Source organism: Marmota monax, unplaced genomic scaffold (assembly GCF_021218885.2).
Source record: "Marmota monax isolate L192 unplaced genomic scaffold, Marmota_monax_Labrador192_F-V1.1 WCK01_AAM20220418_F8-fsc00138, whole genome shotgun sequence".
In the NCBI taxonomy this organism is placed as follows: Eukaryota; Metazoa; Chordata; class Mammalia; order Rodentia; family Sciuridae; genus Marmota; species Marmota monax.
The window spans coordinates 4,900,275-4,923,535 of NW_026692763.1; the positions used below are offsets into that span (position 1 = coordinate 4,900,275).

Here is a 23,261-nt window from a genome sequence, read left to right on the forward strand (position 1 = left end):
CATCCCCCCTACAAAATTGACTAGCACGGTGAAGTTGAAAAAAGTTTGAGCCTAGGCTTCTACATCTACATATTAAAACAATAATATCTGCCCTGCTGGTGTCACAGAGAGTGGTCATAGTAGCTCATGCTTTGAAGACTACAACTCAGCATTTTTATTTAACTATTATGCTTAATCCTGCCTGCTAGGCTTGCAAGTCTGAGGGCAGAAGCTGTGAAATAGATTAACACAAGACTGTCTTCACAATCCTGGTCATATAACGTACATCCAGTAAACACTGGCAGAGGTGGAATGGGTGAATGACAATAATGTCTCTGATATGCAATCTGATAATGATTATAGATAATCAGAGTGGACATGATTTATCCATCCTTAAAAATCTTTCAGGAATTTGGGAATATATTTTTGTGCTTCCTTCATATTGATTAAAATAGACTCTTTTAAGATCATAGAGTTCTCCCTAAAATTTTACTAAAATGATGGTAATGTAGGTTTTTAATGGTTTGAAGTAATAATGATTCTGCTCTAATAAATAAAATAAATGCAGGTATAATTCATTCTAATACAAAATAAAACTACAATGATCAAAATCTTAGGTGCCATATAATAAACGAAGAAAAAAGACCAGTGTTGATAATGACGTGACTGAGTTTCTCCTGAGTGGTGCAGGGAAGGCGAGGCCATGATTCTGGCCATTAATTCTGATTATGTAGGTAACATTCCCAAAACAGAGTTAACCCAGCACGTCACTGAATACCCACTAAGGGACCCCACAATCCAAGTTTTGTCCTACTTATGAGAAAATCAGAAGATTTTCTCAAAACATTAATGACATATAAATGATTCCTCAACAATCTTATTTTTCCAAATAAAATGTTCTTAAAAGATGGCTTGAGTATATCTTAGAATAATATGCAGGTTGTCTTATTATCCAGTTTTTTTAACTACCAGGTAAAATATAATTATTGTCTTCTATATATAATTCATGTTGCCAAGAATTTGTCCATGAATGTTTGAAGATGATGGTACTCACATTTTAACATGTTCTGGGACCCTAAAACACCAAGGATGAGAACTATCAAAATTATCTTCTTTTGAACTGAAAAGGATTTGATTACAACTTAATATAAACTTGTATGAATGAATGATCATAGGATGCAGTAAATAAAGGTATTTTATTAGGGCATTTTCAAGGCTAGGCAATGAAAATGTCACATAAATTTATCTATTCTCTATCTCTCCCAGCCTGAATGTGAAGGTTTGGGATCTGTCTTGTTCCCTGCTCTACTTCAGCACTTAGGACAGTTGACATATAGTAACTACTTAATAAAATTGTGTTAAATGAATAAGTGAATCCTTCCATAATATATTTAAATAATGTATACAAGGTTAATATTTCTCCAATGGGTATAACTCAATAAGATCAAATGTAATAAAATATTTCAAATATTTTCTATAGAGAAATATTAAGTGCTAAAGAGAACACTACATAAGAAGAGCTGAGAAAATATATATTCTTGGGAGAAGTTCAAACACTTAACTATTGAAATCAAATTCACATTATTCCTCTGCATTAAGTTAGATAAGGGAAGTTGACCTTCCTTTCTTTATTTCCTACAATAATCATAAGAATCTATATGTACATGAATAGATTCCATTGCAAATAAAAACTACTGCCCCTGTCTTTCAATTCATTGTCTGAGCCATCTTCCTTTGATTCTGTCAAGCATGCTGTTCTGAAATAATATTAACATAGTAATTTAAGTTACTCTATGTAAACCCTAGGATTGACTAAGTTTGGAAAAGCCTTGATAGCTTTTATGTTAATGAAGTTTCCTTAGGATGGTTAAGGAAACAGAAATCACATCTGTTATATTTAAACCAAAAACAATGAATACAAAGAATCTGATACAAAGGTGCATTCTGAAAGACTAACAAAAGGGAAAAGAATGCCGAGGTTGCCCAGTGATTATTGAGTGCAGGAAGTGACTTCCTTCAGAACCAGTGTAATAAAAGGGGAAAGGTTGTGGTGGTATCAGAACCTAGGGATGACCACATCTCTGACACTCTAATCTCTGAGGACCATTCAGCCGCCCCCCAGTCTTTACCTGCAGAGGTGACTTCTATTTGGGGGAAATATAAACCCTCAAAAGCACTTTTGGGGGCAAGGGGATCTTATGGAGTTGCTATTTGTTTTATTTGTTGGTCATGGAAATATTAAGAGGCATCCCACACACAACTCCAGACAGTCCTCTTTGTCCTCCATCATATAGCAACAATGTGATGTCCTTGCTCATTGGGGTTAATCACCCTCACCAACAGAGAAATCTCTTTTTATCCCCCTGAGTAGCCCACGGAGACACACTACAATTTGTTTGAATCTTAGCAACAAAACATTAAATTTTCAAAATTCAAATTCCCAAAGATTATTACTGATATCCTTTTTATAAGGCTGTAAACAGCCGTTCTCGCAGCATGGCAGCCCCCGTGGTCCGGCTGTGGCTCGGCCTTCAGCCGGGGGTTAGGACTCTGAGTACCCTCTCCACCGCCGTGTCCCCGGCCACTCACGCTCGGAGACCTGGCCTGCGGACAATAGAAAGAACATCCAAAAGTGAAAGGCAGCTGAGAAGAAAGGCACTGCCTCCTAGGACAGAGAAAATGGCTGTTGACCAGGACTGGCCTAGTGTTTACCCTGTTGCAGCACCATTTAAACCCTCCACAGTACCTCTACCTATTCGAATGGGTTATCCAGTAAACAAAGGAGTGCCTATGGCAAAGGAGGGAAATCTGGAACTTTTAAAGATTCCCAATTTTCTGCATTTGACTCCTGTAGCAATTAAAAAACACTGTGAAGCTCTTAAAGATTTCTGTACTGAATGGCCAGCTGCACTAGACAGTGATGAGAAATGTGAGAAGCATTTTCCGATTGAAATTGACACAGCTGATTATGTTTCATCAGGACCATTGATTCGAAACCCTAAAGCTCGAGTAGTAACCTTAAGGGTGAAACTTTCCAGTTTGAATTTAGATGATCATGCAAAGAAGAAACTTATTAAACTTGTAGGAGAACGATACTGCAAGACCACAGATGTACTTACCATCAAAACAGATAGGTGCCCTTTAAAAAGACAGAATTATGATTATGCAATGTATCTACTAACAGTTTTATACCATGAATCTTGGAAAACTGAAGAATGGGAAAAAAATAAGACTGAAGCAGACATGGAAGAATATATATGGAAAAATAGTGCCTCAGAAAAAAATATCCTGGAAACACTTCTTCAAATTAAAGCTGCTGAGAACACAGAAGTAAATAAAGAAGAACTTCTTGGTACTAAAGAAGTTGAAGATTACCAAAAATCTGTTGTTACTCTTAAGAATGAGGGGGAAAATGAAATTAGCCTTTCTCAGTACAAAGAATCAGTGAAAAGAATATTAAATTTGGCATGAATTACAACATAGAAAACCCTTATGATATATGTAATCAATATCTAATTTGATATAAAAGTGAAAATGTTTAAAAACCATTGTTTTACATCAGAGTTAAAATTGTTCCTTTCATTCTAATGTATGATGGCAATGATTATTTCCACGTTTTCTAAGCTTATACACTGGGTTTATTAGACTAATCAGAAGATCTCTGTGATTTCTCTGGTTCTAAATTTGATTTTATTTCTGTATAACATCTTTAATATTCATATACTTACATATATAATATTAAAGGTGTTAATATTCATATTAAGTATTATTTTGTCACCTGCCACATTTCTTTCCCCTCAGATTGGCATTATTGATTGCTTTTGAAAGATGATTTTGGTTATTTGAAAAGCTAGGCTCAGAACCAGCCCTACATTATCGCCAATTCTGGGTTGAAACAGATCCTCAATTAAAGTATTTTCTAATCTAAAAAAAAAAGGCTGTAAACAATGAAAACAACCAAAAATACATTTTCAAGAATAAACATATATGCCATAAAAATGCATTAAAAACAAATGACCACAGGGCTCAGATGAGAGGAAGTTCGAGAGGGGATAGTCAGGGGAATGAAACTAGGGGTACTAGGTGGTTCGATGTAGGATATGACCACAGTCCTAATTTTCAGGCTTGGTAGTAAGTTCCAGAGTGTTTATAAAATTATCATAGATAGAAAGATGATATATAGATAAAAGCTCTACATGAAACAATGATGCTTATCTCTCATCAAGGATTAGGTAGAGACAAAAAAGTAAGGGAAGAGAGAGACGTAATGAGGTCGGGAGTTTAATCAGACATCTCTAAGAGAATCTGGAAGATTTCAACATATTTCTATAGCATAGACTAAATAACATTCCTTTACAGATAAGAGTCATATTTTTGAAATATTAAATGAATTATTCAATGTCTTTTACTAAGAAAGATGCAGGATGTCAAATCAACCATACCATTTGGTCATGCAGAGAATTAAATCTTGTCATTTTCAACAGTATGGATGGGCCTAAGGACATTATGATAAGTGTAATAAGTCAGGCACAAAAAGACAAATACCACATGATCTCACACATGTGTGGAATGAAGATATAAACCCTAAATACAGAGATAATGTGGAATGGAAACAATTGTGATAGCAGCAGATGTTCAGGGTTTTGAGGTTGAGCCACTAATAGGAAAAGGATGCCTTTAATGACAATAATGAACAAGAGAGTAATTTAAGTCTAATTAGTTCCATCTGGAGTGTGTTTTTAAGAATTCCTGTGACTGTTGTGGAGGTTTTGAATTAAAATAGTAGAAAGAACACTTGAAGCCTTGGAGCAAAAAACTAACAAAGCATAGGTCAGAGTGGAGTTGATAAGTTATGGAAATACATGTGGGATGGGGAGAAGGTGGTTAATGGGTCCTATGCTGCAGTTAGATGGAGCAAGAACTCTGGGTGAGCTATTGCACATGAGGGTGATATAGATCACAGTTATTACTGTACATTTCAAAAGCTAGAAGAAAGGATTTTGAATTTTTTCGGTTTTAAAACTTTTTATCTGCGTATTAAAAAATTGTGCATTCCAGTAATTAAGATCATTTGAACAAAAAAAAAGGCACTCTGATTAAACTGCATTTTACAGGCTGCAGGACACCTTGGAACAGCTTGGATCTTACTCTAGATTCACCATCCTCCCACCCAACATCTTCCTTCACTGACATGCAAGTTCTTTTCTTTCTCTTCCAGCAGATGGGAGAGGCAGGCCTGGCCTTAATTGTCAGTAGTTCTTGATTTTTTGATGTGAAAATGGGCAGCACAGTCATTTACACTTGATCCAACCTCTTTGCATCTTACAAAGTTAAACAGCTAAAAGAAGTAAAATAAGGAGGCAATGCTTGTGGAATACACCGTGCATATTGGTGGTGCACTCCTCATTACTATTTGCCTGCTTGCTTCTCCTGTTCAATCGTTTCTTTTGAAGGCAGAGGATTTTTCTCCCGTGTTTCTGTCTTCTTCAGTTTGGACTTATCGAATTTCTCGATCTCAGCCATATCAGACGTGGTCTCAGAGGAAGCGGAGCAAGAAGCGTGAACAAGAGAAGTCTGATCTGCTCAGTGACCATGGCCGAGTGGGGATTTTGAAGTTTTAAGATAAAGAAATGATAAATATCTACAGATTTATTAAATTTATTTATTGGTTTCAACAGTTTTTTGGTGGAATCTTCAGGTTTTTCTACGTATAAAATCATGTCATCTGCCAACAGGAACAATTTAACTTCTTTTCCAGTTTGGGTAGTCTTTACTTCTTTCTCTTGCTTAACCCTGGTCAAGAGTTTCAGTACTGTGTTCACTAGGAGTAGTGAAAGAGGACATCCTGGGTCTGCTCCAGACCTTAGAAGATACACGTTCAGCTTCTCCACATTTAGCACAATATTCTACACAGCCTTTATTGTGATGAGATACGTCACTTCTATACCTAATTTGTTGAGGGTTTAAATCATGAAAATATGTTGAATTTTACCAAATTTATCAAGGATATCAGTTTGTAGTTTTTTTAAATTAATTTTTAAATGTATATATGACAGTGGAATGAATACAAACAACAATAAGTGTTGGCAAGGATGTGGGGGAAAAGGCACACTCATACACTGCTGGTGGGACTGCAAATTGGTGTAGCCAATATGGAAAGCAGTATGGAAATTCCCTGGAAAACTGGGAATGGAACCACCATTTGACCCAGCTATCCCTCTCCTTGGTCTATACTCAAAGGACTTAAAAACAGCATACTACAGGGACACAGCCACATCAATATCTGTAGTTTTCTTTTTATTACCATAACTATTAGCACATTTAATTGTTCAAAATAATGGGTTTCATTGTATGTTTTTATACATATATTAACATGTACATAACATCCTCTGATCATATCCAGTCCCCTTACAAACTTTCTTTTTTTAAATTTTTTATTTGTTCTTTTTAGATATACATGTTCAGTAGAGTATATTTTGACATATTATATACATACATGAAGTATAACTTATTCTAATTGGGATCCCATTTTGTGGTAATTAAACATGATGTAAAGTTACACTAGTCATGTATTCTTATAAGAACATAGGAAACTTAGGTCCTATTCATTCTACAGTCTTTCCTATTCCCATCATCCCTCCCTTCCCTTCATTCCCTTTTGTCTAATCCAATGAACTTCTATTCCCCACTCACCACCTAGTGTTAGCATCCACATATCAGAGACAACATTCAGCCTTTGATTTTGGGGGGGATTGGCTTATTTCACTTAGCATGATAGTCTCCAGTTTTGTCCATTTACTGGCAAATGCCATAATTTCATTCTTCTTCTTTATGGCTAATATTCCATTGTGTATATGTACCACATTTTCTTTATTCATTCATCTGTTGTATGCCTTTCTACTTTCACATTGCAGACACCATGGCTTAGCTATTGTGTATAATGCCATGATAATCATGGATATGCTGGGATCCTACTGCATGCCGACTGATTCCTTCTGGTATGTACTCAGGAGTGGTAGAGCTGGGTCACGTAGTAAAGTTCTATTTTATTTTATTTATTTTTTGCTTTTAGAAGCATCTCCATACTGTTATCCAGACTGGCCATACTCATCTACATTCCCACTCCCAGTGTGTAAATGTTCTGTTTTCCCTGAATCATCACTAGCATTTCTTGTTTGGTTTGGTTTGGTTTTTTACTTAATATAAAAATAGTCATTCTGACAGGTGAAATGAAATCTCAGTGTAGTTTTGATGTTCATTTTCCTGATGACTAAAGATGCTGAGTGTTTTTTCATGTGTCTATTTGCCATCTGTATACTTGTTCTTTTGAGAAGTGCCTGTTCAGCTCATCTGCCCATTTTCTGATTGGATTATTTGTCCCTTGCTATTACATTTTCCAAGTTCTTTATTATTTGGGATTTCAATCCTCTGTTAGATGAAAAGCTGGCACAGATTTTCCCATTTTGTAGGCAATCTGCCTCTTCACCCTGTTATTTTCCTGTGCTGTGCAGAATTTTATCCATTTCTTCTAAGTTTTCCAATTTGTTCTCATATAATCATTCATAACAGTTTCTAATGATCTTTTTATTTTTATGGTATCAGTTATAATGTCTCCTTATTCATCTCTTACTTTATTTATTTAAGTTTTCTCTCTCTCTTTTTCCTCTCTTGTTTAGCCTGGCTAAAGCTTTGTCAGTTCATCTTAAAAAAAAAAAACTGTTTAATTGATCTTTTGTATATATTTTTTAAATTCTTCATTTTGTTTACTTCAGTTCTGACTTTTATTTCTTTCCTTCTCTTAATTTGGGTTTGATTTGTTCTTTATTTTCTAATTTTTAAATAATGAATTATTTTTACCTGTATAAGGCAGTTGTGAATATGAACCATACTAGATATTTGGTGATACAAATAAATTAGTGTTAAATTTTTAGGTGAGATAATGGCATATTAGTTATTTTCTTAAGAAATATATAAATATATAACTCTTTCCTTAAGAGTTTCTGTTTTTATAGATACACATAGAAATTTACCAGTGAAATGATATATAGAGTTTGGTTCAAAGTAAATCTAAAGGAATAAGGGATGAGGAGGAAATTGGGGATAAAACAAGCAAATCTGGCCATGAGACAGTGACTATTAAAAAAGGTGACAGGTATTTAAATTGACTTCATATTGGCTCACTCTTTTTTATTTAGCTAAAAGTAGTACTCAAGAAATCATGAGTTTGATGTATTAGTTTGGGGGAGGTTGTTTCAAATATATAACCTTCAAAATAAAAATGTAATGGATACAAAATGTGATATGTACTATATCAAAATATAACATAGACATATACAATATAACAATTGTTAAAGAATAGAGGATGTAGCCAATTAAATTGATATTAATTTAAATTATTAAGTTAATAAGAACAGATATTATACCACAATGAAACATCACCTCACACTTGTTGGAATGACCATTATCAAAGAAATAAAAGGTGAGGTGTTGGTGAGGGTCTAAAAGGGGTGCTGTGAAGGGACATGAAGTTACCCTTGCAGGAACAGTGACTAAAAGGAAATACAGGTTAACTTCTGGAGTGCTAGCAGTGTGCCTTTCTTCTAAGTACCCAGGACTCTTTTAAAAATTCCTCCTTCACTTTCTAGCTTCATTTTATTACCTAAATATAAGCATAAGTATTGTTGTTAAGCCTGTGTCTGATAATTAGAATTTGGAGTTTTCTGGGTCAGCTGTCTCCACTTGTCTCCATCCCCCTTTCTCTCCCTCTCGCCTCTATTTTTCCTTTCACATCCGGGGTCCCTACATGCTTCCCATGTGTTGGTCCTTGCTTTTGAAATCTTATTTCCTCATATATCTACTTATCCTCGTTTATGTGTTGGATATTATCCTTAAAAAATATTGAGAAAAATAATTTGAGATCTAAGGGACATTGTTTTCCTCCAAACATGATTTTTTTTCCAGTTGCTTTTACTTTAGTATTTGAAACAACTTGAAACCATCTTGAGCCAAAATTAGTGTTTGAGATTTTCCAGATCTCTAATGGCTCAAAGCTGGGTTTCAGAATGTGTCGATTCTTCTTTATTTTTCACTTATCTTTATTCATAGGGCAACTTTTAGGACTGCTGCACAGTAATGATTTGTTTACTTCTTGTAAACTAGACTCATTTCCCAAGATCTTTGCCTCTAAATATCAACATTGGAGCAATTATCTGTGTTCATCTCAAGAAGCTGTCTTGGGATTGCCTCCCCAAGGCCTCTCCAAAACTGATAAATAGGCCCTGTTCAGCCCCGTTCTACATGAAACTGGGATCCAAGCCTCAGTTTTAGATCCCCCAGACCAATGAGGGCATAAAGAGCCTTAAATTCTGTCTCCCTTTTTATAGGGACTGAGATCCAGGGAACAAGTTCCTGCTCCTCATCTTTAGCCAAAACACAAGTCATTAAGCCCTATTCAGAAAATTATGCATTAGAGTCCCTTATGCCCTTTTTATCCTGTATAGGAGAAAAGTGGTGACAGCTGAACCAGAGAACTCTAAGAACCGCACAGAGCAATGGGTAAGGTCAGTAGGTAAGGTCTCAGGCTTGCCTTCTCTTTTCTATTCTATTCTCTCCTCTTCTCTCCATCCCCCTTTCTCTCCCTCTCACCTCTATTTTGTTTTTTACATACTATGTAATCTAACCTCTTGGTGTTTAAAGTAATATAACAAGCCTTCAAATCTTTTAAGTGCTATATGGTTTTCAAATTACTGCCACATGCCCTGCTGCCTGTGATTCCCACCACCTGCAAGAACGGCTATTCAGTGAGATGAGGGAGCTCCGGGAGGTTGTGCTCTAGTAGAACGGACAGAATGGAGGAGGTGCCAGAGGCTACTGCGAGTCTGGAGTCCTTTTCCATATTGCCCCTGCAATCCCTCCACACACAGCTGAGCCACATATTAGAAGGGTTTGTGCCTCCAAGGACCATCTGAGCACACCAAGGTCCAGAACCTACTCACTCTTCCAGACTCAGAGCAGAGTTTCCTAAGAATAGAACCACCAGGTGCTTGGTTAAAGAGTCTTGGTTCTCAAAATAGGACCAGGACTTTAAGGAAAAAGGACAGGAGATCAGCATTCTCCCCTGAAGCACCACAGGTGATCCTGACACTCAGTAAAGTGTGGAGACTCTTACATCAAGCACTAGAAAACAGAGGCTTCAATTCCTCTGAAGGTCTTCTGGCTTTCCCAATCTTGTCATCTGGCCCCAACTGTCCCTCTTGTCATGCAAGTGTCCCAGAGAGCTTGAATTTCAGGAGCCAGACTGGAAGGAAGTAGTTTCTGCTAGAGTCTTAGGAGGTGGAAGAATATTCTCCATGGCAGAAATAGACATGGTGGCCCAGGCTACCCAAGACTTCAGTCATCTCGGGGGAATGAAAGTTCCTCCTTCCATTTGCAAATTCTTTTTGTTGTCATTTAATTTGGGTTTTGGTTTTGGTTGTTTGTGTTCCTGAAATTGAACCCAGGACATTGCATTTGGTGAGCTATACTCCAGTCCCTTCTGTTGCAATTCTTTTGTTTTGTTTTTTTGTTGTTGTTGTTTTGTTTTGTCATTGTTGATTTTTCCAATACTGGGGATTGAACTCAGGTGCTCTTGATAACAGTTCTTTTTATTTTTTATGTTATTGTATTTTTTATACCTTTATTTTATTTGTTTACATTTATGTAGTGCTGAGGATCAAATCCCAGTGCCTCATGCACGCTAGGCAAGCATGCTACCATTGAGCTACAGCCCCAGCCCCCAGTCCTTTTTATTTTTGAGAGAGGATCTCACAAAGTTGCTAAAGCTGGCCTCAAATTTGCAATCCTCCTGTCCCAGAATAGCCAGGATTATAAGCATGCACCAGCACACCCAGCTACAATTCTTTATTCTTTCTAAGTGGCAAGCAGCCTCCTTTTTGCTGGTCACAAGTTTCCAGGTTTTCTCCTTCCTCCAGGTGGTGGGCTAACACAAGGCAAACACACAGCATGGAACTCCTAGTCACCACTCCTCTCCGCCATCAAATCACACTGCGTTGTTGGGCAGATCCTTAGCTCAAAGCTGCAGTTGCCCACTGCAAGAAACATGATGTAAAGTTCTATAGAACAAAAGGAGAAGTATATGAGTAACAAATAAAAGATTCAGGATACAGTCTCTAGAAGTTCCACTCAAATGCCAAAGGGCCACCACATCATTACTGCATAATTTGATTCCAATTCTTCATATATAAAGAGACCCCTAATCATCACCTCCTTGCACTGAAACAATCTCTCAGCCCACAGGCTCCTGCTGCCTGTCTGTGTGTCCTCTCTGATGGGAAATTTACTTCCTCCCCAGCAAGCTTTGCTTTCTTAGCACTTAGATCCTCCATATAACAGCCTCACTGCCTTTCTCTCTTTCACACCCTCATTCCTGACCTGGACAGCCCACACTCCTTTGTACAGGAAGCTCAGAATGATGAGTTCCTGGGCTCTCCTCTCTCCTGTGTAGGGCCTGACACAAAAGAATTGCCAGCTCAACATGCTGGGCCCTTCCCTGCAGTCCCAGGGTGGGCTGAGGCTGCTCCTGTCTGAAACAGGGTCAGAAGCAAGCCCAGGATGGAGATTAGATATTGGAAAGGGCTGGGAAAATATCATAAATTAGAGGAATTGGTCAATAGGACTCCCTCAGTCATCCCCAATAGCCCCTCTAATTTACAATAAATCTTTAATGTTCAAAGAGTGTTTCCACATACATCATTTCTTCACAATCCTGGCTAAGGCAAGCATTATTACTCTTAATGTGTGGCAGAGCGGTTAGGGTATGGAATTTGGAGGTTGAAGGAGACGCAGTCAAATACCAACTCTATTAGTTACTCACTAACCTTCTGAATCTCAGTCACCTCATCTCTAAAATGGGATAAGAGAAACAAATGGTTCCCTTGCAGACTAAATAAAACCTCTGTATATAGTACCTCTGTATATATTTATATACTATAGTATAGCATATAAAAATATCTATAGCACTTAACCCATTATCTGGCTAACTAAAGGGTAACAGTTTGCTCAAAAAATACTTGTATGTGTTCAAAAATGCTTGCATGTGTTCAACTGGGATTTGAATTCAAACCTCTGACTCAAAATCTTCTTCCAGTGTTATGGCCTACAGTGGGTATCTTTATGGGTATACTATTTGAAGTTTTTGAGCTTCCTATATATGTAGGTTAGTGGTTTTCCATAAATTGGGGAAGTTTTCAGCCATTCTTCTTTGAATATTTTTTTATCCTTTCTCTCCTTATACTTCCATAAGATGTTTGTATACTTAAATGGTGTCCCACATTTTTTTTCAGTTTTTCTTCATTATTTTTTTTCTGTTTTAAGGTTTGTATCATTTGTATCAACCTATCTTCAGGATTGCTAGTCTTTCTTTTGCTAATTTGAAACTAGTATTGAACCTCATTCGAAATTTTAATGCCAATTATTATATATATCAAAACTCCAACATTTCCATTCATTCTTTTTTATACTTTCTTTTTATTCATATTCTCTCTTTGACATGACATTGTTATTAAATATGTTTAATCATGCTTTCCTTTAACTTTGTGACCATATTTAATGGCTACTTTGGGGTCTGTTTCTGTTCAACCTGATATCATGTTGTTTTCATAGGCCTGATATCTGTCATGGCCTGTTGATCATACATTCCTGTTTCTTTTCATGCCTCATTTTATTTTTTAATTGGAACATTTTACATGACTTCTTATAGCTCTCCTCCTGGGGTTTATTGTTATTTACTTATGTAGTACCCACAGTCACCATGAACTGACAGAGGTATTGAAAGGGCTCTCTGGCTAGCTTTCCCCGCCCACATTCAGCTGTTTAACACCACTCATTGCCAGACTTGGCTATTTCTTCTTTTTTTATATTCTAATTTGTTATACATGATAGCAGAATGCATTTCAATTCATATTACACATATACAGCACAATTTTTCATTTCTCTGGTTGTACACAAAGTAGAGTCACACCATTCGTGTCTTCATACATGTACTTAGGGTAATGATGTCTATTTCATTCAAAAGCATAAATTGCAAAAACAGACTAACTCAATCAAATCTGACTTCTTGGAAGGAATCATTTGTCTTGGGTCAGTGATTGGTACTTGTCCTGGCTGCAGCAGAGCTGCTGGCTCACTAGCTTGCTGCATCACTAAATCCATGAATCTTCTCCCAACTGCCTTTCATCACAACTTCCACCACTCTCTCTTGCAAAGTCAGTTCCATGGAGGAAAATATTAAGAAATGCCTGTTGTAGGGCTGATTCTAAACCAAGGCAAAATCTCTGAGATACAGTTCTTGAGGTGGGTGTGGTGAAACAAGCAATCTTCTGGCGACTCCTCCTTGGGACTGAACACTTGAGAGAAGCAGGGCAGCACCCTGAGGCCCTCTCAGCTTCCCTCTCCTGCTCATGAGCCTGATCCAGAATGATTAGACCTCTGTATCCGCAGCACTTACACCAAGCTACAGCCCCCTTCCCACAGTGAGGGCTAAACAGAAGTCTCCCTTTTCTTGACTACATAGGACTGAGATTTAACCCCAGCAACAGGTTACAGAGGACAGAATAAGAAATATCAAAGAAATATCTCTTGGGGAAAAAAAAATCCCTCCTGCTGCAGAAAAGGGGAGAGGGAGCTGCATGTTCTGGGTTGCAGCAATCTAGGATCTGGGTTGGGAGATGAGCGGTCCTGGTGCTAATGCCACAGACTAACCCACCTCTGTTTACTTAAATAGATGTTTATTTGTGTTATGCCCTTAGTATCATTTCCAGAGGTTTGAAATCATTCATTTTTTACAATTTTACTCAAGAGTGGGTCACTGGAGATCTTCACAGTCAAGCCAGAAGTAAATTGCATATTCCATTAGATTTTCAAATTTAATGGTCTTATTGTTTACCCAAAAGCAAGATTCTTGATAGTAGAACAGTCTCTTTTGATAGATGCATTTGATATTATGCATATCATTAATATTATGCATTTAAACTTTTTAAATTTTAAGTAAGTCCTTTGCATAAAGGGACAGCTCACCTGATTACTTGGGATAATACCTCTATAGACTATTAAATCTATTCAAGTGACTATTTTAATCTATCTTTTTGCTTACAGAGAAACAGATTGGAATTTTCTATCATTTCTGAAGAGTAGGTGGAGTAGTCACCAAAATGAAATGTTAATTATATAGGCACAATAGTTACAGTATGAACTCTGAGATACAAGGAAAGAATGAAAGAAAACTGTGAGAAAAACAGACATAATTTTTAGAAAAGACACTATATCAGAAAATGCAATGAAACATCAAAGAATATAAATGGTACATTTTTAAATCTTAAGAATAAATAAAAAGTTATGCACATTGAAAAACAAGATTACTTGAAGTTGGCAATAAATTTTAATGTTGACTTGGAGAAAGATGCCCTTGCACACTGTTGAGTGACTAAAGATGAAAAAAATTGAAAGTATGCCTATTAAAATGTTAGAAGTGGTTGACTAGGAAGAATTTAGGATGACTTTCTTATTCCCAATTTACAATTTTCTATATTGCTTGAGTTATTCACACTAGAATTTTTTGCCTAATCAATAGATTTCAATGCCATAAGAAAGCTATTCTTTGAAAAACAAATTCCAGGGAAACTTCTTTTTAAATTTATATCTTACACTAATGCAGAAATTTCAACAAATTCCAAACATTACAAATTGACAATAAATTAATTCTAGTTTAATATGAAAATAATGCAAGTCAAATTATACCAAAAGGAAAAAAGAATGACACAGAATAAAAGAAGCCAACTTCATTTATAAATGTGGGGGACAAAAGGAGGCCGGAGGGTAGGGAAAGAGGAAGTACTGGGAACTGAAATGGAGCAAATTATATTTCATGCATGTATGATTATGTCAAAACAAACCCCAAATATTATGTTTAACTATAATTCATTAACAAAAACACACAAAAAATAATGAGCTGACACAGTTAAAAAAAATAAAATAAAACAATAGCACTGAGGTTGTGGTGCACACCTGTAATCCCAGAGACCTGGGAGGCTAAGCAGGAAGATCACAAGTTCAAAGCCAGCCTCAAAATTTAGTAACACTCTAAGCAACTTTGCAAGACCCTATCTTAAAATTTAAAAATTGAAAGGGCTGGGGATGTGGCTCTGCTGGTAAGTGGCAGAGATCAAACTTGATTGCAAGTATCCTGAAATTCCATTTTAACTAGTAGTCTTTTAGTTGGTTGTCTTATTTTTCCTAGATATATCATCATCTTAACAAAATAATGATAACTTTCCTTACTCCTTTCAAATATTTTTATTTCCTGATTTCTATTTTTGAATTAAACTATTTCTTATAAATGTATAGGCTTGTATTCAACATCATTTAAAAACCTACACAATATTGGGCTGGAGTTGTAGCTCAGTGGTAGAACGCTTGCCTAGCATGTATGAGGCTCTGGGCTCCATCTTCAGCAACACATAAAGATAAATAAATAAAGATATTAAAAAAACCTATACAATATCATATCATTTAAAAACCTAACAATGTAATAACATACTAATCATTAAACACCTCAAGAATATTGCTAAGAAGACAAAATTTAATGTGAGATATAGATAAAATTCCTTGAGCATGTTAAATTAGAAGTTGCTGGAATGATTACATTGCACAAAGACTTTTCAAGTTGTGTTTTTGTGCCATTATTACTTTATTGTTTATATTTTGTAAAAATTATAAAAATATTTCAAAACTTTTGTGAAATAGTCTGATATGTCATCCAGTTACCCTCAAACTCCTGGACTCAAGTGATCCTTCTGCCTCAGCCTGTCATGTAGCTGAGACTACAGGTGCACTTCAACACAACCAGCTCTAAGATTTATATATATATATATATATATATATATATATATATATATATATATATATATATATATATATATAATGTTTTGTTTTGTTTTGTTTTTTGTACCGGGGATTGAACTCATGGGCACTCAACAACTAGCCACATCCCCAGCCCTATTATTTTATTTAGAGACAGGGTACACTGAGTTGCTTAGCACCTCACCTTTGCTGAGGCTGGCTTTAAACTCTTACTACAACTACCTCAGCCTCCTGAGCTACTGGGATTCAAAGCATGAGCCTCCATGCTTGGATCTATAATATTTTTAATATAAGGGAAACAGTTGATTTTTTTTACTTCATGTCCTTATCCAATAGAGAGCATTTGGTAAGCATTTTTTGGTGCTCCTGTTGCAGAGAAGTGGGGAATGGATGGAGGAAACCAAAGTGGGGACTCTGAATTCCTACTCATAGGGCTCTCAGAGATTCCTGAACAGCAGCGGATCCTGTTCTGGGCATTTCTGTCCATGTACCTGGTCACTGTGGTGGGGAATGTGCTCATCATCCTGGCCATTGGCTCTGACTCCAGCCTGCACACTCCCATGTACTTCTTCCTGGCCAACCTCTCCCTCACTGACCTCTTCTTTGTCACCAACACAATCCCCAAGATGCTGGTGAACCTTCAGTCCCAGAACAAAGCCATCTCCTACACAGGGTGTCTGGCACAGCTCTACTTCCTGGTCTCCCTGGTGGCCCTGGACAACCTCATCCTGGCTGTCATGGCATATGACCGCTATGTGGCCATCTGCCACCCCCTCCACTATGTCACAGCCATGAGCCCTAAGCTTTGTCTCCTGCTGCTCACCGTATGTTGGAGCCTATCTATCCTCTATGGCCTCATTCACACTCTCCTCATGACCAGAGTGACCTTCTGTGGATCCCGCAAGATCCATTATATCTTCTGTGAGATGTACGTCCTGCTGAGACTCGCATGTTCCGACACCCAGATCAACCACACAGTGCTGATCGCCACAGGCTGCCTCATCTTCCTCACCCCGCTAGGGTTCATGGTCATGTCATATGTCTGGATCATCAGAGCCATCCTCAGAATACCCTCAGCCTCTAACAAGTACAAAACCTTCTCCACCTGTGCCTCCCATTTGGCTGTGGTCTCCCTCTTCTATGGGACACTTTGTATGGTGTATCTGCAGCCCCTGCATACCTACTCCATGAAGGATTCAGTAGCCACAGTGATGTATGCTGTCGTGACCCCCATGATGAACCCTTTCATCTACAGCCTGAGGAACAAGGACATGCATGGGGCTCTGGGAAGACTCCTAAAGAAACCCTTTCAGCGGTCCACTTGAGTGTAATTTGGAAAAAGGACACCGAGGTTGAGACACGGAGATATATTTATATCCAGATATACCCAAATGTAACTAAGAGGTTTCTCTCATATAGCATACAACTAATATATAGGAAGTGAACAGTAACTGATAAAGAAGGTTGGTCACTGGGCTTTGATGGTCTGAAAGAGAGAGAAATCCTTTAGAGATGAATCAGCAGAGCCAGTACTTGACCTAAACTTTAGCAGGTAGAGTTCAGTTGATTTGATATTCATTCAATAATTCATCAATTCATTCTACTGGTCCCTCAAACTAGGTTACAAACATGAATGTGGAGTTCACAGTCTACTAGAGCAGTAGATAATATTTTAGTAAATGTAAATGAACCTAATATATCAGTTAAAATGCACTGTTCACCACATTGAATAAAAAGTAAAATATAGATATATTTATTTAAGAGAGATGCTGAAAGCATAAAAATATACAAAGCTTGAAGGTAAGGGGGATTCAACAAGTATGTTTGGAGTCTGAGACAGCAGGATCACAAGTTTGAGGATAGTCATAGCAATTTAGCAAGATCCTGTCCCAGAATAAAAAGAGCTAGGGACAGAGCTCAGTGGTAAAGCACCTCTGGGTAACAAAAAACAAAAAACAAAAAAAACAGGTGAGAGAGTGATGTCATCAAGATAGTAGGATAGAAGGTTGTATCCTTCATCCCCCAGCACAAAGACTGATTTATCAACCGTCCAAATATAAAAATACCTTCATAAGAGCTCTTAATCCAACTGAGCTTGCAGTAGAGCACAAAAGCAATAAAAGATGTACTGGAAACTGTGAAGAAAACAGTTTCATTTTACCTTCTTCACCCCTTCCCAAGCCAGGACAGTTCAGTACAATGAGATACTCTCAGCCCACAAGTTCTCCCATGAGAAGACAAAGCATATGTTGAACTTCCCCTGCTTTTCAGGGTGCTATCCAAGAGGACACCCTGTCATGTCTCACTGGTGGAACTGACATAGCCAGAACCTTGGGCAGGAGCTTCCACCATTCAGTGCACAGATTTCAACAGATGGCCCCCTGTCCCTAGTAGTGGATTTCCCCATGGTCCTCAGCAGTTGGCCCACCTCCATGCCCATGTGTAGACCCTGCCTGGCCTACCTGGAATCTCTGACTGGGCTGAATGGCAAAGAACTTTCCCCATCAAAGCCAATCTGTAAAGGAATGGAAGAGGTGAATGCTTCTTCAAATGTGCACTTAATAATGTGGGGCTCCAGAGGTCACGAAAAATCAAGGAAACATATCACCACCAAAGAACAAAATGAAGCTCCAATAACCATCCCTAAGGAAATGGAGAACTATGAACCACCTGATAAAGAATTAAAATAATCATCCAAAAGAGGTTCAATGATCTACAAGAGAACACCTATAAATAACTACACAAAACCAGGAAACCAATTTCACATGAATAAAATGTGAAGTTCAACAAACATAAACCATAAAAAGAACTTAACAGTAATTCTGGAGCTGAACAGTACAATAAATGAAGTAAAATAAATCAATAAAGAGCTTCAAGTACAGGCTGAGTATGGTGGCACACACCTGTAGCTACTCAGGATGCTGATGTAAGAGGACTGGGTTCTAAGATAAGTTCAGCAAGGTCACTGGGGTGTCCTCTAGCCAGGGTTCTCCAACTGAGGTTTCCCAAATATTTCTAAATGGAGCCTAAAATAACTACTTCTGCTACACTCAGTCATTGGGTGGGAGCAGCAGGAAGCCTGGCTTTGGTGGAGTTCCAACCCAAATCCAAGGCCCCAGAACTGGCAGGCTGATGTTATAAGTCCTGGTCTGAGTCTGAAGCCCTGAGAACCAGGAGTGTTGTTTGATAGCAAGAAAAGATGGGTGTTTATGCAGTTTTAGCAGAGACAGCAAACTGCCCTTCCTCCCCCTTTTGTTCCTTCCAGGCCCTCAACAGATTGCTGATGCCCACTTGCATTGGTGAAGGTGATTATTACTCAGTTTACTGATTCAAATGCCAGCCTTTCCTGGGAGCATACCTCATAGACACACCTAGAGATAATGCTTGCCCAGCTCTTTGGACACTCCTTAGTTAAGCTGATACATAAAACTATCATACAAGTAAGATTCAATCCCTTCTTCATAGAGCCAGTCCTCCTCTTGTGTTGCCTGGGGAATGAGGGGGGAGTATGGCTGGGGGAGGTGGGCATTGGGGACATGCCTTTGAGATACATATTTTGAATCTTGTGAGTGGAGTCTCTGCTTCTTGATCATCATGTGAGCGACTTCCCTTTACCACACTTTCCCCCCTTGATGTCCTGCCTCACCTTGAGCCCCAAAGAATGGAGTTGTTTATAGACTGAGACCTCTGAAACCCTGAGCCCTCAGATAAACTGTTCCTCCCCTAAAGTTGTTTTTCCCCTACTACAGAATCCTATTCATTAAACATAAAAAGGACATATGGGAAACTTTATGCTCATAAACTTTATGCTCATAAACTTTATGCTCATAACCTAAAAAATATCTGACTGTTTGATGAACATGGGGACATTAGTGGTGCTAAAGTAATACTGATGGTATAGCCTCCTACTGATTACTGTTTTTCCCGATGACTTTGTCTTTTCAGTACTGGAGATTGAGCCCAGGGACACTCTTACCACTGAACTATATTCCCAGCCCCTCCCCCTATTTTACATTTTGTAAAATTTAGAGACAAGTTCTTGCTAAGTTGCCCAGGCTGGCCTTGAACTTGTGATTCTCCTGCCTCATACGGAGTCACTGGGATTACAGGCATGCAACACTGTGCCCTGCTGCCCTGATATCTTCAATAGTTCCATGGATGCATGAAAGGTTATTTAACTTGTTTCATCCAGTCTTTTGTAATGGCAAGAAGTACAACAAAGAACTTTCCCTCCCATAATGTCTTAGTTCACACAGGCAAGTATATCCATAAGATAAATGCCTAGAAGTGGTACTACTATGACAGAGAACACCTGCCCTTAAATATTTTTAGGTTTTTGACAACTTATCCTTCAAACTAGGTGTGTTAATTTATCCCTCTATAACAATGTGTGAAATTCCTTATTTCTTTACCCTCAATGAACTTTAAAATTCTAGTCTGATAGGTGATATAAAGTATTCCATTGTAGCTCTAATTTACACTTTTCAAAACTTATGGGGACAGTTGGATATCTTTTTAGTATTTAAAGGATATTTGCATTTCTTTTCCTGTGGAATTGATAATACTCTTTGTCATTTTGTATTGGGTTGTTAGTCTTCTTACTGGTTTGATTTTTAATATTAGGGAATTATCTTGTTGTTTAATTTTGTTGAGACTATTTTTTTCAGTTAACAATATTGAGGTCTTTTTGGATTTTTGAATTCCTTGTAACTGTTTTAAAAATGTATATAGCAAAATTGATCAGTTGTATCAGGAAGGAAGAAGTTCAGGTACAGGAAATAAAAACACAGCTCACTATGTCTTTTTTAAAATTAATTGATTTGTTCTAATTTTTCATACATGACAACAGAATGAATTTCAATTCATAGTACACATATGGAGCTCAAATTTTCATTTCTCTGATTGTACACAAAGTAGAGTCACACCATTTGCATATTTACATATGTACCAGGGTAATGATGTCCATTTCATCTCACCATCTTTCCTACCTCCATATCCCCTCCCTTCTCCTCCCTCCCTTTCCCCCTATCCAAAGTTCCTCCATTCCTTCCATGCTCCCCCTACTCACCCCCATTATGGATCAGCATCCACTTATCAGAGAAGACATTGGCCTTTTTTTTTTTTACTTACTTCACTTAGCGTGATAGTCTCCAACTCCATCCATTTACCTCCAAATGCCACGATTTTATTCTCTTTTAATGCTAAGTAATATTCCATTGTGTAGCCATTGTGTTTTGGCTATTCTGGGTCCCTTATTTTTCCAGATGAATTTCATGATTGAAATATGCCAGTTTCTTTATCCACTCATCTATTGAATGGTATCTAATTTGGTTCCACAATTTAGCTAAGGTGAATTGTGCTGCTATAAACAACAATGGGCTGTGTCACTGTAGTATGCTGTTTTTAAGTCCTTTGGTTATAATTGAGGAGTGGGATACCTGGGTCAAATGGTGATTCCATTTCCAGTTTTCCAAGGAATCTCCATACTGCTTTTCAGTTTGGTTGTACCATATTGTAGTCCCACCATGAGGTCGGAGAAGACCACTGTGGGCAGCCCCTAACTTTCTGTCCCCGACTAGGCGGGCTGGAGTCAGCCCCAGCCAGGAGCTCCCAGCCAGAGCAGAGATCTTCTAAGGTCTCTTAAGTGCTCACTGTTGGAGACCCAACCCCACGTAATGTCAAACATGGATGGAACTGGAGGACCTCAAGCTAAGCCAAATAAACAATTCAGAAAGACAAGGATCGTGTTTTCTCTCACGTGGAAGATAGAAAAGCGCAGCAGCAGTGGCAGGGATTGGATCTCCTGAAAATAGAAGGAACACCTTAGAGTACAGGATGAGGATTAGGAGAAGGGTGAGGAGAGGGAAAGGTGGGGGGGATGGGAGCTGCAGGGGAATGAAATAGACCAAACTGCTATTCAAACTATTATCATGTATCATTATGTTAATAATATATTAATAAAATACTTTTAAAAATCAAGCACATTAAATGGCAGCTACACTCCAGAGTAAACATTATTGGTTGGTGATGCTCTAAAAGATTTGAGTTGCTATCGACAAAACTGCCTTACTAGTTTTTGTATACATGGAAAACGTCAGTGGCATGCAGCCTGTCTGTGGAAACACAAAGATGAAATTTAAGGACGGTTCTCCCTTCAACAAATTTCCATTCATTGTAGGAAGTGTGGTCAGCAGATCGGCCAGGCATCAGGGTTTGCTTTAGCCTCCTTTCCCAAAGCCATACCTTTTCCAAGGTAGCTCACGCTGACTGAGCGAGGCAGGTGTGTAAAGACTGTCCATTTTGGCCTATATGGAATAACTCTGATGGTCACTATTCACTCCAGATCTCCCTGTTAGTTTGATTCCTTCGAAAATTCATGTGTTGAAACTCAATGGCCAATGTGATAGTATCAAGAGGTGATTAGGCTTTGAGAGTTCCTCCTTTTAATGGTGTCAAGGCCCTTATAAGTGAGGCGTCAGGTTAACTTTCAGCTCTCTTGCCATGTGAGGGCGCAGAATACCCCCCCCCCCCCCCCCCCTTCTGAAAGATGCTGCAACAAGGCACTCTCCTGGAAACAGAGATCCAGCCCTCACTAGACAGCACTTTATTTAGGATTTCCCAGTATCCAAAATGGTGAGAAATAAAGTTCTATTTTAATAAATTACACAGTCTTAGGCATTCTGTTATAGCTGCACAAAACGGACTAAGAAAGTTGGCTAAGGCTCTTTATCTTGCCACAATTGCACTTGATGGAATGTTCAACGTCTGGTAAGTGCATTTAGTCTAAAGTGTAACTCAAGTTCACATATATTAATATTCTATCTAGATGATCTGTTCATTGTTAAAAGTGAGGCATTGAGACCCCATAATGCCATAGCATTGTGATCTATCCTGCAGATCATTTAATGAAGTTGGGTACACAGACATTTACAATTGTCTTCTTGGTGAATTAATCCTTTTATTATCGTGTAATGACTTTGTCTGTTTTTATAGTTTTTGACCTAGATCCTATTATGACTAACATATCCCTGTTCTCTTTCAGTTCTCATGTGCATGGAATATCTTTTATTATTTTTAAAATCTCTTTGCTTCAGTCTGTGTATTTCCTTAACAGTAAAATGAGTTTCTTGTAGATGGCATATGGTTGGATCTCCACCCTCCCCTTATCTATTTAGCCATTCTCTTTTGATGTCAAAATTTTACATTTGTTTTTGTAATTTGTATCTGTTAATAAATAATTATAGTTGTGATTTTGTCTTTTTATCTAGGCCCTACACATACTACTTGGTAGGCAAGTGCTTTACCACTGAGCTTTGTTCCTAGTCTGGGATTTTGTCTTTTAACTCTCCTGTTAGGGTTTAAATTGT

The 23,261-nt window shown here is 37.8% G+C and overlaps 2 protein-coding genes across 2 annotated transcripts; both read left to right on the forward strand.

Moving 5' to 3' along the window:
• Positions 1-2,468: 2,468 nt before the first annotated feature.
• Positions 2,469-3,567, forward strand: LOC124094300 (small ribosomal subunit protein mS35-like). The gene has a single exon (XM_046447002.2). The coding sequence runs from the start codon at positions 2,476-2,478 to the stop codon at positions 3,448-3,450; it is 975 nt and encodes a 324-aa protein (XP_046302958.1). The 5' UTR covers positions 2,469-2,475; the 3' UTR covers positions 3,451-3,567.
• A 12,713-nt stretch (positions 3,568-16,280) lies between these two features.
• On the forward strand, positions 16,281-17,219 carry LOC124094318 (olfactory receptor 1D2). The gene has a single exon (XM_046447023.1). The coding sequence runs from the start codon at positions 16,281-16,283 to the stop codon at positions 17,217-17,219; it is 939 nt and encodes a 312-aa protein (XP_046302979.1).
• The last annotated feature ends 6,042 nt before the right edge of the window (positions 17,220-23,261 follow it).

Bases quoted from the DNA above. Each gene is read 5' to 3' on its own strand.
- LOC124094300 (XM_046447002.2), top strand. From the start codon at position 2,476: ATGGCAGCCCCCGTGGTCCGGCTGTGGCTCGGCCTTCAGCCGGGGGTT.
- LOC124094318 (XM_046447023.1), top strand. From the start codon at position 16,281: ATGGATGGAGGAAACCAAAGTGGGGACTCTGAATTCCTACTCATAGGG.